At 42.7% G+C, this 15,826-nt stretch overlaps 1 protein-coding gene across 1 annotated transcript; it reads left to right on the top strand.

The window, feature by feature from the left end:
* The first annotated feature begins 3,844 nt into the window (after positions 1–3,844).
* On the top strand, positions 3,845–12,612 carry LOC137430723 (uncharacterized). Its single transcript, XM_068121500.2, has 7 exons — positions 3,845–3,994; positions 4,665–4,820; positions 6,441–6,497; positions 7,215–7,373; positions 8,033–8,188; positions 11,634–11,690; positions 12,406–12,612. The coding sequence occupies exons 1-7, from the start codon at positions 3,845–3,847 to the stop codon at positions 12,610–12,612; spliced, it is 942 nt and encodes a 313-aa protein (XP_067977601.2).
* The last annotated feature ends 3,214 nt before the right edge of the window (positions 12,613–15,826 follow it).

Raw genomic sequence — 15,826 nt, 5'->3', positions numbered from 1 at the left:
TTCCATGAATACAAATATTGGGGAAAGTCAATTGCAACAACAAAGCAACAGACAGAGCAACATGTCGTCAACTTCCTGGTGCTTTCTTCCAGCAGTGAACTGAAAATAGCTGATGATGATATTTGCCTTAAAATTGCAATTTCTGTCATGGTTTTCACTTTTTATCATTCCATACGGTATACTTTTTCTCTTTACCTTTCGTTCTCCTCCACATTAGGATCCTGCCATGAAAAGCCCGGAGAGTGTCCTGATCCTGCACATTGTATCTGGGACCATTGGAACTGCAAAACATGCAGGTGTGACAATGAATGCCCAGGTAACCAGAAATGCTGCTGCACCAAAGATGGCAAGAGGATGTGCGTGGAACCAAAAGGTAGTGAGTGGGTTTCCATCATGAATTATATCAGTGGTACACGTGCATTGAAAAGGGGAACATTCGGAGTAACAGCAATGATCTGGATTTGAAATATCGTACAATAATTCACCAAATGTCCGTCTGTCTGTGTGTTCGAAGGTACCGTAAAAACTGCTGAACCGATCGCAAAGATATTTTGGGTGGGTAATCCTGGGATCTCCAGGAGTAAAATAGGCTATTTAGTTTTCCCAATTTCAGCTTTGGTCTCCGGCATTCTCAGGTTTGGACTCCCGCATAACATTCGCGTTTGCATAACGTTCATTGTGACGATGTTCTCATTGTGACGATGTTGTGATGATGTATTTGTTCACGGTAGTGTTTGACGTGACGGTGTGAACGTAATTTCGTAATGTTTTTCGTTTCGTAATCCTTTAATGAACGTTTAATGTTTTATGAACGTTTAATGCCCTTCAATGTCTGGGGCCACACGTGCGCTACACTGGACGGGCCAGCGTGTACCTTGCCCTTCGCCGTCATGCTCGGGTAAAACGCTGAGCCCCATCCGTGATGGGGACTGGGGCTTGAGACGGTGTCCCACGAACGAGGAATTTCCAGTAAGCGCGAGTCATCAGCTCGCGTTGATTAAATCCCTGCCCTTTGTACACACCGCCCGTCGCTACTACCGATCAGATGGTTTGATGAGATCCTCGGATCAGCCCCTGCACGGGCCATTCTCGGCTCGTGCCGGTGCACCGAAAAGATGAGAGAACTTGACTGTCTCGAGGAAGTAAAAGTCGTAACAAGGTTTCCGTCGGTGAACCTGCGGAAGGATCATTATCGGGACAACATGAGAGCGAGCGAGACGTACGTGGTACGTGATCATCCATGTACTGTTTAGCCATGTACTGTTTAGATTTTGATGATTTGCGTGTGATATGATTCAACGGATGTTTATATGAAGCGTTTAAAATATAAAAGCCTTCAACTTCTGATATTTTACCTTTTCATTTGGGCTTCTCAATCGAAGCCCCGCCCGTAGGGCGGGTACTGGTGCTCGTGTAAATAATGTGAGAGACGTAAAGGTAATACAATCAAATATCTGATTGTTGAGATCTACATTGGTGCAGCTTCCAGGTTAATAATGAAATATCTCAAGGGACTGAATATTTCGTTGAAAAATAATCTGAAAAATTCCATGAATCAACGAAATCAGTTCCCAAAACATGTTTGTGATGTAAAAAGAAAATGGTCTGGATATGCTTCCCCTAAACCAATCTTTGTTCGATATATTTTGATGTATTAATGCTCTTTCACTGTCCCTTGCTCGGTCTGCAAACTGAACATGTTTTATATATTTTGTTCCAGGACATCATCATCACCATCCTCCTCCTCATCATCCTCATTATCCTCCTCACTATCCTGGTAAGTTCTGCGAAGGATTTTGCATATTTAATGTGATTTAGCATCATCTTGAAGAAAAATGGCGTCGTTCCGGAAAACTGGACACATTCTGCTGACTGCAGAATCAGATTACCTGAAACCATCTGGTGGAAATCTCCATTGACTGTTACATCCCATGTAACTACACAGTCTGGGAAACCTTCAAGGTGGATGTATATCTATATAAATAAAGGAGGAGTGTCTGTGTGTGTGTGTGTGTGTGTGTGTGTGTGTGTGTGTGTGTGTGTGTGTGTGTGTGTGTGTGTGTGTGTGTGTGTCTGTCTGGATGTCCGCTTATAACTCAAGAACTACACATCGGAGAAAAGTTTTAGACACAGATTCGGAATCAGCATAAAATTCCGGTGGTTATAGGCTACTTTTTATTTTAATATCAATGGTTTAAAAAACCGGGCCAGCTGCAATTCCATGGTGTTGTTTGTGGCGGCGCTATTGCCTCTTTCCGATCCCCATGACGCATTGCGGTTCCGATTCGCGATAAGGTCTATGCGCTATCACCGACACTTTTCCACCTTTTAATCAGATTTAACTTATCATCCATCGTAACCACGTTACGCTTGGAAACACTAGCATTGTCCTTCTTCGGACCCATGGGTAACACACACAGTAAAGGAATACTGTACGTCGCCTCTGTTTTGAATGAGAATCAGCGGTTGCGCGTACGTACAGTATACTGTATGTACATATTTATATATTTTTCATGTGCTTTTTATTGTATTTTAAATTGTTTTTTAGCTTCTTTTATTGTTAATTTATGTACTATTTTATTTATTTTAAATATATTTTTAAGGAAAACAAATGTTTTCACGTCCGTAGGAGTGATGTAATGTCGCACATAATGACGTTCGCTGCCCGGTCATGAAAGAAATTATGATTCTCTTGACAAAGTGACATGAAGATCAGGCAGTAAACCTCCCAACTGAGTTTCTCAACAGTCGTCAGCCTCAAGGACTCCCAACACACAGGTTGATTCTCAAGGTGGGAGCACCAATCATGCTTCTTAGGAATCTTGATCCACCAAAGCTGTGTAATGGAACACGATTGACAATCCAGCAAATGATGCCGCATGTCCTAGAGGCAACCATCCTCTCAGGACAATACAGAGGAGAGAAAGTATTCATTCCAAGGATACCACTTATTCCACCTGACCTTCCATTCTCCTTCAAGAGGATTCAGTTCCCCATCAGGCTATGTTTTGCTATGTCCATCAACAGGGCGCAGTGGCAATCAATGAAGGTTGTAGGCCTGAACTTCACAGAACAAGTGTTTGCCCATGGCCAGCTGTACGTGGACTGCTCGAGGGTTGGAAAACCAAGCAATCTTTATGTCGGCACCACGTAAGAAAACCAGAAATGTTGTATACCCAGAGGTTTTGAGAAATTGAAAATTGAAAAAACGTCATGTAGGAAATGTACTGTGATATTGCTCTAAAATATACATGTTCTTTTCATCATATATTTGTCTTATTCTTATTCAACCTGGGCGAAGCCGGGTACCTCAGCTAGTATATTATGTGAAGCTAGTTGATGCTCTCTTGTTGGCATTTGACCATTTTCAGATGTGGAAAGGTCATCATGTTTAAATTTAGAACGGGATCTAATTCAAACTTGGTACAGATTTCCCTAAAACTGGATTCATTTAATTTGTGAACACCGATACCTTTCACATCAAAGGTTGCAGGAAGTTGACAACTTTGGAACAATCATAATTTACAATGAAGGAGCATTGCAGAGTCGTGGTTCGTGATACATATTTCGGTACAATTGCTATTTGTTTCCATGACAATCAATGAGGTTTTCATGAATGATTTCAGGAAAGTGATAACGTATACATGAAGTGCAAACAGCAGAATGTGTCAGAATAATTTAAGGGAAATAAACCTCAGAATTAGTTGCAGTAATACAGTTTGGATTACGGGAAAAAAAAGATTCCATGAATCGCTGAAGTTAATTCATCCATGTGGGGAAGATTTTGGACATTGCTCTGCACACCAGTTATTACCTCCTTTTTCGTCCCCTGCAGTTCCATGTTATGAGGACAAGTGCGGGGAATGCCCTGAACCAACACACTGCACGTGGAATGAACACAGCCGGCACTGCCATCGTGATTGTGACTGCCCAGGAAAGCAGAAATGCTGCGTCACCAAGAACAAGAAGAGAATCTGTGTGGAACCCAAAGCTGGTGAGTGGTGACAGACAAAGAGATAACCATGGAGAAGACATTGTGTAGTTCCGGGATATTTAGGGCGACGTCTCCTGACTCTTACCATGGACACATCAACCAAAATGAGCAGAAGAATTTCTAGGAAAACAAACAAGTCGTTTCCACTTTCCTCTTTTTCACAAGTGTAAATTTCTTCTTCATTTGTGCAGTGCTCCACTCAAAATCCATCTTTCATTCAGTATTTTGCACAACCAATCGTATTACAAAAAACACCCTTGATAATGTTCGAAACATGGTTGGGTCAGAGAGCAAACCAAAACTCAGGATATCTTAGACATAATGGAACTTCGGAAATGGAAATGGGCAGGACTCATTAGAAAAAGGTGCAATAACAGGTGGACAACAATTTTAACCACATGGAGACCAATGGATGGCAAAAGGAACAAGGGATGGCTACGCCTAAAATTGAGAGATGAAACATACAAATATTGGGGAAAGTCAATTGCAGCAACAAAGTAACAGACAGAGCAACATGTCGTCAACTTCCTGGTGCTTTCTTCCAGCAGTGAACTGAAAATAGCTGATGATGATATTTGCCTTAAAATTGTAATTTCTGTCATGGTTTTCACTTTTTATCATTCCATACGGTATGCTTTTTCTCTTTACCTTTCGTTCTCCTCCACATTAGGATCCTGCCATGAAAAGCCCGGAGAGTGTCCTGATCCTGCACATTGTATCTGGGATCATTGGAACTGCAAAACATGCAGGTGTGATGATGAATGCCCAGGTAACCAGAAATGCTGCTGCACCAAAGATGGCAAGAGGATGTGCGTGGAACCAAAAGGTAGTGAGTGGGTTCAATCATGAATTATATCAGTGGTACACGTGCATTGAAAAGGGGAACATTCGGAGTAACAACGATGATCTGGATTTGAAATATCTTACTATAATTCACCAAATGTCCGTCTGTCTGTTCGAAGGTACCGTAAAAACTGCTGAACCGATCGCAAAGATATTTTGGGTGGGTAATCCTGGGACCCCTGGGAGTAAAATAGGCTATTTAGTTTTCCCAATTTCAGTTTTGGTCTCCAGCATTCTCAGGTTTGGACTCGCGCCTAACATTTGCATTTGCATAACGTTCATTGTGACGATGTTCTCATTGTGACGATCTTACTATAATTCACCAAATGTCCGTCTGTCTGTCTGTTCGAAGGTACCGTAAAAACTGCTGAACCGATCACAAAGATATTTTGGGTGGGTAATCCTGGGATCTCCAGGAGTAAAATAGGCTATTCAGTTTTCCCAATTTCAGCTTTGGTCTCCAGCATTCTCAGGTTTGGACTCCCGCATAACATTCACGTTCACATAACGTTCATTGTGACGATGTTCTCATTGTGACGATGTTGTGACGATGTATTTGTTCACGGTAGTGTTTGACGTGACGGTGTGAACGTAATTTCTTCATGTTATTCGTTTCGTAATCCTTTAATCAACGTTTAATGTTGAATGAACGTTTAATGTTTAATGAACATTTAATGTTAAATTAACGTTTAATGCCCTTCGATGTCCGGGGCCGCAAGCACGCTGCACTGGACGTGCCAGCGTGTACCTTGCCCTTCGCCGTCAGGCTCGGGCACACCGCTGAGCCCCATCTGTGATGGGGACTGGGGCTTGAGATAGTGTCCCACGAACGAGGAATTCCCAGAAAGCGCGAGTCATAAGCTTGCGTTGATTAAGTCCCTGCCCTTTATATACACCGCCCGTCGCTACTACCGATCGGACGGTTTGATGAGAGATCCTCGGATCAGCCCCTGCATGGGTCGTTCTCGGTTCGTGCCTGTGCACCGAAAAGATGAGCGAACTTGACTGTCTAGAGGAAGTAAAAGTCGTAACAAGGTTTCCGTCGGTGAACCTGCGGAAGGATCATTATCGGGACAACATGAGAGCGAGCGAGACGCGAGACGTACGTGGTACGTGATCGTCCATGTACTGTTTTGCCATGTACTGTTTAGATTTTGATGATTTGCGTGTGATATGATTCAACGGATGTTTATATGAAGCGTTTAAAATAAAAAAGCCTTCAACTTCTGATATTTTACCTTTTCATTTGGGCTTCCCAATTGAAGCCCCGCCCGTAGGGCGGGTACTGGTGCTCGTGTAAATAATGTGAGAGACGTAAAGGTAAAACAATCAAATATCTGATTGTTGAGATCTCCATTGGTGCAGCTTCCAGGTTAATAATGAAATATCTCAAGGGACTGAATATTTCGTTGAAAAATAATCTGAAAAATTCCATGAATCAACGAAATCAGTTCCCAAAACATGTTTGTGATGTAAAAAGAAAATGGTCTGGATATGCTTCACCTAAACCAATCTTTGTTCGATATATTTTGTTGTGTTAATGCTCTTTCAATGTCCCTTGCTCGGTGTGCAAACTGAACATGTTTTATATCTTTTGTTCCAGGACATCATCATCACCATCCTCCTCCTCATCATCCTCATTATCCTCCTCACTATCCTGGTAAGTTCTGCGAAGGATTTTGCATATTTAATGTAATTTAGCATTATCTTGAAGAAAAATGGCGTCGTTCAGGATAACTGGACACATTCTGCTCACTGCAGCATCAGATTACATGAAACCACCTGGTGGAAATCTCCATTGACTGTTACATCCCGTGTAACTACACAGTCTGGGAAACCTTCAAGGTGGATGTAATAATATATATTATGTGAAGCTAGTTGATGCTCTCTTGTTGGCATTTGACCATTTTCGGATGTGGAAAGGTCATCCTGTTTAAATTTAGAACGGGATCTAATTCAAACTTGGTACAGATTTCCCTAAAACTGGATTCATTTAATTTGTGAACACCGATACCTTTCATATCAAAGGTTGCAGGAAGTTGACAACTTTGGAACAATCATAATTTACAATGAAGGAGCATTGCAGAGTCGTGGTTCAATATACATATTTCGGTACAATTGTTATTTGTTTCCATGACAATCAACGAGGTTTTCATGAATGATTTCAGGAAAGTGATAACGTATACATGAAGTGCAAACAGCAGAATGTGTCAGAATAATTTAAGGGGAATAAACCTCAGAATTAGTTGCAGTAATACAGTTTGGATTATGGGAAAAAAAAGATTCCATGAATCACTGAAGTTAATTCATCCATGTGGTGAAGATTTTGGACATTGCTCTGCGCACCAGTTATTACCTCCTTTTTCGTTCCATGCAGTTCCATGTTATGAGGACAAGTGCGGGGAATGCCCTGAACCAACACACTGCACGTGGAATGAACACAGCTGGCACTGCCATCGTGATTGTGACTGCCCAGGAAAGCAGAAATGCTGCGTCACCAAGAACAACAAGAGAATCTGTGTGGAACCCAAAACTGGTGAGTGGTGAGAGACAAAGAGATAACCATGGAGAAGACATTGTGTAGTTCAGGGCGACGTCTCCTGACTCTTACCATAGACACATCAACCAAAATGAGCAGAAGAATTTCTAGGAAACAAACAAGGCGTTTCCACTTTCCTCTTTTTCACAAGTGTAAGTTTCTTCTTCATTTGTGCAGTGCTCCACTCAAAATCCATCTTCCGTTCAGTATTTTGCACAACCAATCGTATTACAAAAAACACCCTTGATAATGTTCGAAACATGGTTGGGTCAGAGAGCAAACCAAAACTCAGGATATCTTAGACATAATGGAACTTCGGAAATGGAAATGGGCAGGACTCATTAGAAAAAGGTGCAATAACAGGTGGACAACAATTTTAACCACATGGAGACCAATGGATGGCAACAGGAACAAGGGATGGCCACGCCTAAAATTGAGAGATGAAACATACAAATATTGGGGAAAGTCAATTGCAGCAACAAAGTAACAGACAGAGCAACATGTCGTCAACTTCCTGGTGCTTTCTTCCAGCAGTGAACTGAAAATAGCTGATGATGATATTTGCCTTAAAATTGTAATTTCTGTCATGGTTTTCACTTTTTAGCATTCCATGCGGTATACTTTTTCTCTTTACCTTTCGTTCTCCTCCACATTAGGATCCTGCCATGAAAAGCCCGGAGAGTGTCCTGATCCTGCACATTGTATCTGGGATCATTGGAACTGCAAAACATGCAGGTGTGATGATGAATGCCCAGGTAACCAGAAATGCTGCTGCACCAAAGATGGCAAGAGGATGTGCGTGGAACCAAAAGGTAGTGAGTGGGTTTCAATCATAAATTATATCAGTGGTACACGTGCATTGAAAAGGGGAACATTCGGAGTAACAACGATGATCTGGATTTGAAATATCTTACTATAATTCACAAAATGTCCGTCTGTCTGTTCGAAGGTACCGTAAAAACTGCTGAACCGATCGCAAAGATATATTGTGTGGGTAATCCTGGGACCCCTGGGAGTGAAATAGGCTATTTAGTTTTCCCAATTTCAGCTTTGGTCTCCAGCATTCTCAGGCTTGGACTCCCGCATAACATTCACGTTTGCATAACGTTCATTGTGACGATGTTCTCATTGTGACGATGTTGTGACGATGTATTTGTTCACGGTAGTGTTTGACGTGACGGTGTGAACGTAATTTCTTCATGTTATTCGTTTCAAACAACAACACAACAACATGCATTTTAAAGGCCATTTTCCCTGCTAGAGCGGGGGTTAGCCTTGCGGTCCCCATGACAATCTTCTCCATTTTGCCCTATTTTCTGCATCTCTCCTTGTTAACCCCCTTGCCCGCATTTCTTCTTCCACCATCTTTAGCCAAGTCTTTCTCGGTCTTCCCCGTCTTCTACTTCCTTCTACATTCATTTCCATCACTCTTCTCAACCAGTCACTTTCATCCTTCCTCAACACATGACCAAACCATCTCAACCTGTTCCTCTTCACAGCATCAATCACAGGCTCTATTCCCATCATCTTTCGCAATTTATCATTTGTCTTCCTCTCTCTCAACGATACTCCGCACATCCGTCGAACCATTCGCATTTCCACCCTTTCCAACCTTCGTTGCTGCTCTACGTTCATTACCCATGTCTCGCTCCCATAAATCATAACACTTCTCACACATGCAGCATACACCTTTCCCTTCAGCTTCAACGACACTCCCCTCATCATCAGCACGCCACTCAATTCCCGAAACTTCTTCCATGCACATCTCACTCGAGCAACCGTTGCCGAGTCTGATCCACCTTCTCCATTCAGCATGTCTCCGAGGTAGCAAAATGTTTTCACACCTTCCAGCTTCACGCCATCTCCAAGATCCAACTCAACATTTCCTCCATCTGCAGCTCCCTCTGTGCACACCTTACATTTGAATGTAGCTGCCACACTGGTTAATGACCCTCTCAGACCACTACATTTTTGATGAACCCACTCAGCGCACATTGTACACTGAATGGAGTTCACTCCGACACCCTTCCTACACACAGCACAGGGCCACTTCCCAGTTCTTTCCACCTCACCACATGCTTTACCACTTGCCATCACCTTCGTCTTTCCGATATTCACCTTCAGACCTTTTGGCTCCATACATTCCTTCCACGTGTTCATCTTTTCCTTCAGTCCATCCATACTTTCCGCAATCAACACCAGATCATCTGCATACAACAACTCCCACGGTAAACCCTCCTTTACGTTCTGAGCCAGCACCTCCATCACAGCTACAAATAGTAGTGGACTTAGTACCGACCCCTGATGCACTCCCACCTTCACCTCAAACTCACCACTGTTCCCGTCCTTCGTCCTTACAGCTGTGCGTGCTCTTTTGTACATTGCCATCACTACTCTGATCAACCATTCCTCCACTCCTAACTTCCTCAATGCCCATGTCAATACTTTGCGTGGGACCCGATCGAATGCTTTCTCCAGATCAACAAACCCAAGAAACAACTTCTTCCTCTTCTCCATGTACTTCTCCTGCAACTGCCTCACAATGAAAAGCGTGTCTGTCGTTCCTCTTCCTGGCATAAATCCAAACTGCATTTCGTCGATCTTCACTTTCTTCCTTATCCTCCTCTCCAACACCCTTTCCAATACCTTCATTCCATGCTCCAATAACTTTATCGCTCGGTACGAGCCACACTCCAGAGGGTCACCTTTCCCCTTGTATAGAGGGACGAGGGTACTCAGTTCCCAATCCACTGGAATGCGGCCTTCTTTCACCACCAGATTACAGATCTCTGTCATTCTCTTCACACCCCAACTTCCTGCTGCCTTCAACATATCTCCCACAACTCCCGTCGGCCCTCCCGCTTTTCTACCCTTCATTGCTTTTATCGCTTCCTCAACTTCCTTCTCAGTTATCTTCTCTGCCGGTCCTAAAACTGGGTTACTCTCTATGTTGCCATCCCATTCATTCTCTGTATTCAACAGCATTTCCATATATCTTTTCCATCTTCCTTTAATTCCATCTGGGTCGACAATGATTTGTCCCACTTCATCCTTCAAGGCCTCATCCAGGCCTCAGTTCAGAGTGAACAGATTCCTCTAAATCCTGAATAATTTGTCCTGTGAGTTCCAACCGAGGGCAGAAACTTACCAACTGGTGCATAACAAGTTCAGTTTTTTTGAGAAAGTCACTGGTCTTAGCGCTGATGACTTGAAATCTCAGGCTATGAATCTCTGTAATCAGTACCCTGCCAATTTGTTATTCGTTCATGTTATTCGTTTCGTAATCCTTTAATGAACGTTTAATGTTTAATGAACGTTTAATGTTTAATGAACGTTTAATGTTAAATGAACGTTTAATGCCCTTCGATGTCCGGGGCCGCAAGCGCGCTACACTGGACGGGCCAGCGTGTACCTTGCCCTTCGCCGTCAGGCTCGGGCACACCGCTGAGCCCCATCCGTGATGGGGACTGGGGCTTGAGACAGTGTCCCACGAACGAGGAATTCCCAGTAAGCGCGAGTAATCAGCTCACGTTGATTAAGTCCCTGCCCTTTGTACACACCGCCCGTCGCTACTACCGATCGGACGGTTTGATGAGATCCTCGGATCAGCCCCTGCACGGGTCGTTCTCGGCTCGTGCCGGTGCACCGAAAAGATGAGCGAACTTGACTGTCTAGAGGAAGTAAAAGTCGTAACAAGGTTTCCGTCGGTGAACCTGCGGAAGGATCATTATCGGGACAACATGAGAGCGAGCGAGACGTACGTGGTACGTGATCATCCATGTACTGTTTAGCCATGTACTGTTTAGATTTTGATGATTTGCGTGTGATATGATTCAACGGATGTTTTCTGAAGCGTTTAAAATATAAAAGCCTTCAACTTCTGATATTTTACCTTTTCATTTGGGCTTCCCAATTGAAGTCCCGCCCGTAGGGCAGGTACTGTTGCTAGTGTAAATAATGTGAGAGACGTAAAGGTAAAACAATCAAATATCTGATTGTTGAGATCTCCATTGGTGCAGCTTCCGGGTTAATAATGAAATATCTCAAGGGACTGAATATTTCGTTGAAAAATAATCTGAAAACTTCCATGAATCAACGAAATCAGTTCCCAAAACATGTTTGTGATGTAAAAAGAAAATGGTCTGGATATGCTTCCCCTAAACCAATCTTTGTTCGATATATTTTGTTGTGTTAATGCTCTTTCACTGTCCCTTGCTCGGTGTGCAAACTGAACATGTTTTATAACTTTTGTTCCAGGACATCATCATCACCATCCTCCTCCTCATCATCCTCATTATCCTCCTCACTATCCTGGTAAGTTCTGCGAATGATTTTGCATATTTAATGTGATTTAGCATCATCTTGAAGAAAAATGGCGTCGTTCATGAAAACTGGACGCATTCTGCTAACTGTAGAATCAGATTACCTGAAACCATCTGGTGGAAATCTCCATTGACTGTTACATCACGTGTAACTACACAGTCTGGGAAACCCTTAAGGTGGATGCAATAATATATATTATGTGAAGCTAGTTGATCCTCTTGTTGTCATTTGACCATTTTTGGATGTGGAAAGGTCATGCTGTTTAAATTTAGAACGGGATCTAATTCAAACTTGGTGCAGATTTCCCTAAAACTGGATTCATTTAATTTGTGAACACCGATACCTTTCACATCAAAGGTTGCAGGAAGGTGACAACTTTGGAACAATCATAATTTACAATGAAGGAGCATTGCAGAGTCGTGGTTCATGATACATATTTCGGTACAATTGCTATTTGTTTCCATGACAATCAATGAGGTTTTCATGAATGATTTCAGGAAAGTGATAACGTATACATGAAGTGCAAACAGCAGAATGTGTCAGAATAATTTAATGGAAATAAACCTCAGAATTAGTTGCAGTAATACAGTTTGGATTACGGGAAAAAAAAGATTCCATGAATCGCTGAAGTTAATTCATCCATGTGGTGAAGATTTTGGACATTGCTCTGCACACCAGTTATTACCTCCTTTTTCGTCCCCTGCAGTTCCATGTTATGAGGACAAGTGCGGGGAATGCCCTGAACCAACACACTGCACGTGGAATGAACACAGCCGGCACTGCCATCGTGATTGTGACTGCCCAGGAAAGCAGAAATGCTGCGTCACCAAGAACAACAAGAGAATCTGTGTGGAACCCAAAGCTGGTGAGTGGTGACAGACAAAGAGATAACCATGGAGAAGACATTGTGTAGTTCCGGGATATTTAGGGCGACGTCTCCTGACTCTCACCATAGACACATGAACCAAAAAGAGAAGAATCATTTCTCGGAACACAAATAACGCGTTTCCAATTTCTCCTTTTTCAGAAGTACAAGTTTCTTATTCATATTGACGATATTCCACTCAAAATCCATCTTTCGTTCAGTATTTTGCACAACCAATCGTATTACAAAAAACACCCTTGATAATGTTCGAAACATGGTTGGGTCAGAGAGCAAACCAAAACTCAGGATATCTTAGACATAATGGAACTTCGGAAATGGAAATGGGCAGGACAATAGGTGCAATAAGCAAAAGGTGCAATAACAGGTGGACAACAATTTTAACCACATGGAGACCAATGGATGGCAAAAGGAACAAGGGATGGCCACGCCTAAAATTGAGAGATGAAACATACAAATACTAGCGGGGTCACCCGTGGGAATCCCACGGGCATGGATGTGTGTGACATTTCGACATATTGAGTTATATGCTGCACATTCATTTTTACAAAATGGTTACTGGCAAGTCATCAGATCCAGAAATGGTGTGAATTTAGTTATTTCACATAATATGTGACCCCTCACTCCTCTCCACCTGACACTCTCCTGTCTCCACCTGACACTCTCCTGTCTCCACCTGACACTCTCCTCTCTCCACCTAGCACTCCTCTCCTCTCCAAACCCTCACATCCCTCTCCTTTCCAATCCCTCGCCTCTCCAATCCCTCACACTCCTCTCCTCTCCAATCCTTCACACGCCTCTCCAATCGCGCCTCACACTCCTCTCCAATCGCGCCTCACACTCCTCTCCAATCGCGCCTCACACTCCTCTCCAATCGTGCCTCACACTCCTCTCCAATCGTGCCTCACACTCCCCTCCAATCACTCCTCTCCAATCGTGCCTCACACTCCTCTCCAATCACGCCTCACACTCCTCTCCAATCGTGCCTCACACTCCTCTCCAATCGCGCCTCACACGCCTCTCCAATCGCGCCTCACTCGCCTCTCCAATCGGCTTTCCCCGTCTCGTTTCTCTCCTTTTTCTCCCGTCTCGTTCTTTTTCTTGCTCCAAATCGGCCCGTCGGAATCGGAAATCGGCCCGTCTCGCCCGTCGGCCCGTCAGAATCGGAAATCGGCCCGTCTTGCTTTTGTGCTTGTGCGTAAATAAATTGTGTTCATGACACCATTTCTGGTGTTGGGCTAGCGGCTAGGGTGCCGGCTTAGGATCCTGGGTTCGAATCTCGGTCGATCGCCGAATTAATGCCAGGGGGGTTGACTCAGCCTGTCATCCTTCCGAGGTCGGCTAATTGAGTACCAGTTCACTGGTAATTCCCTGTTTGTCGTTGAAGGCGGCAAAAAGGGTTGGCGTCAGGAAGGGCATCCGGCCGTAAAACATTGCTTCAAAAAGGGGACAAAAAAACAACAACTACCACGGTCCCCGAAAAGGCCAACCCCCGCTTTGCGGGGAAAAATGGCCTCTAAACGGTGGTTTTTACACCATTTCTGGATCTGATGACTTGCCAGTAACCATTTTGTAAAAATGAATGTGCAGCATCTAACTCAATATGTCGAAATGTCACACACATCCATGCCCGTGGGATTCCCACGGGTGACCCCGCAAGTTTGCATTGACGTTCGTCGATGGACTCGTTCGCCCGTCTCATTCGTTTTCTTGCTGCATCCTGTTCAAGTCTGCGTTCTTCATCGATCGTCTCATTCATTTTGGAAATAGAAGTTTCCACGCAGCGCATGAATTGTCACGATCCTCAAGAGGAATTTGTCTCGTAATCATCAAATGATAAATGGCAAGTAAATTATATTGTGGAAAATTAAAGATTTCAAATAAACCTATTTAAAGTGTATTCGCACATAACTAATTTTAAAAAACGAAGAAATATCTCTCGGCAATTTCCTGAAACATATTTTACTTCCGGCTAATAATGTTGAATTAAATAAAAACGAAGAAATATATGTCGGCATCATTGTTGACGTTTTTGTGACGACTGTCATCAAACGAAAAAGTAATATATCTTAACGGAAAAGCAAAAGCGAATTTTTAATATATATCGACACGTTGCCGTCGGTGTCATGTTGGGCGGTGTATGATACACCATGACGCGATTTTTAAAAATATATCTCTGCATTTTCCCGCGTGTGTGGAATGTTCTCAATTATTGCTGACACCGAGTCCAAAACCATCGATAAAAATGAAATCATATGGTGAGTTAGATTGGAGATAAAGGCGTGAGAGAGACTCAATGGCCTTGAAGTTGAAGTTACAGGCGTTTGAGAATTCATTTCGTTCTATAAACGGCAACTTTCATTGGATTTCCTTCCCGTTTTTTTTCAACCGAGTCGAAAACTATGTTAGCGACTGTGAAAAATGAAATGATATATCGAATTTTTAATATGTATCGACACGTTGCCGTCGGTGTCATGTTAGGCGGTGTATGATACACCATGACGCGATTTTAAAAAATATATCTGCATTTTCCCGCGTGTGTGGAATGTTCTCAATTATTGCTGACACCGACTCTAAAACCATCGATAAAAATGAAATCATATGGTGAGTTAGATTGGAGATAAAGGCGTGAGAGAGACTCAATGGCCTTGAAGTTACAGGCATTTGAGAATTCATTTCGTTCTATAAACGGCAACTTTCATCGGATTTTCTTCTCGTTTTTTTTCAACCGAGTCTAAAACTATGTTAGCGACTGTGAAAAATGAAATGATATATCGAATTTAAAATAGATATCGACACATTGCCGTCGGTGTCATGTTGGGCGGTGTATGATACACCATGACGCGATTTTAAAAAATATATCTCTGCATTTTCCCGCGTGTGTGGAATGTTTGTGGAAAATTAAAGATTTCAAATAAACCTATTTAAAGTGTATGCGCACATAACTAATAAAAAAAACGAAGAAATATCTCTCGGTAATTTCCTGAAACATATTTTACTTCCGGCTAATATGTTGAATGAAATAAAAACGAAGAAATATATGTCGGCATCATTGTTGACGTTTTTGTGACGACTATCATCAAACGAAATAGTAATATATCATAACGGAAAAGCAAAAGCGAATTTTTAATATATATCGACACATTGCCGGCGGTGTCATGTTGGGCGGTGTATGATACACCATGACGCGATTTAAAAAAATATATCTCTGCATTTTCCCGCGTGTGTGGATTGTTCTCAATTA

This window comes from Myxine glutinosa, chromosome 7 (genome assembly GCF_964187855.1).
Source record: "Myxine glutinosa chromosome 7, kmMyxGlut1.1, whole genome shotgun sequence".
Classification (NCBI taxonomy): Eukaryota; Metazoa; Chordata; class Myxini; order Myxiniformes; family Myxinidae; genus Myxine; species Myxine glutinosa.
This window is presented reverse-complemented; position numbering and strand designations above follow the sequence as displayed.

Bases quoted from the DNA above. Each gene is read 5' to 3' on its own strand.
- LOC137430723 (XM_068121500.2), top strand. From the start codon at position 3,845: ATGAGGACAAGTGCGGGGAATGCCCTGAACCAACACACTGCACGTGGA. The intron at 8,189-11,633 runs GTAGTGAGTGGG...CTTTTGTTCCAG, and splicing joins GATGTGCGTGGAACCAAAAG to GACATCATCATCACCATCCT. The intron at 11,691-12,405 runs GTAAGTTCTGCG...CGTCCCCTGCAG, and splicing joins TTATCCTCCTCACTATCCTG to TTCCATGTTATGAGGACAAG.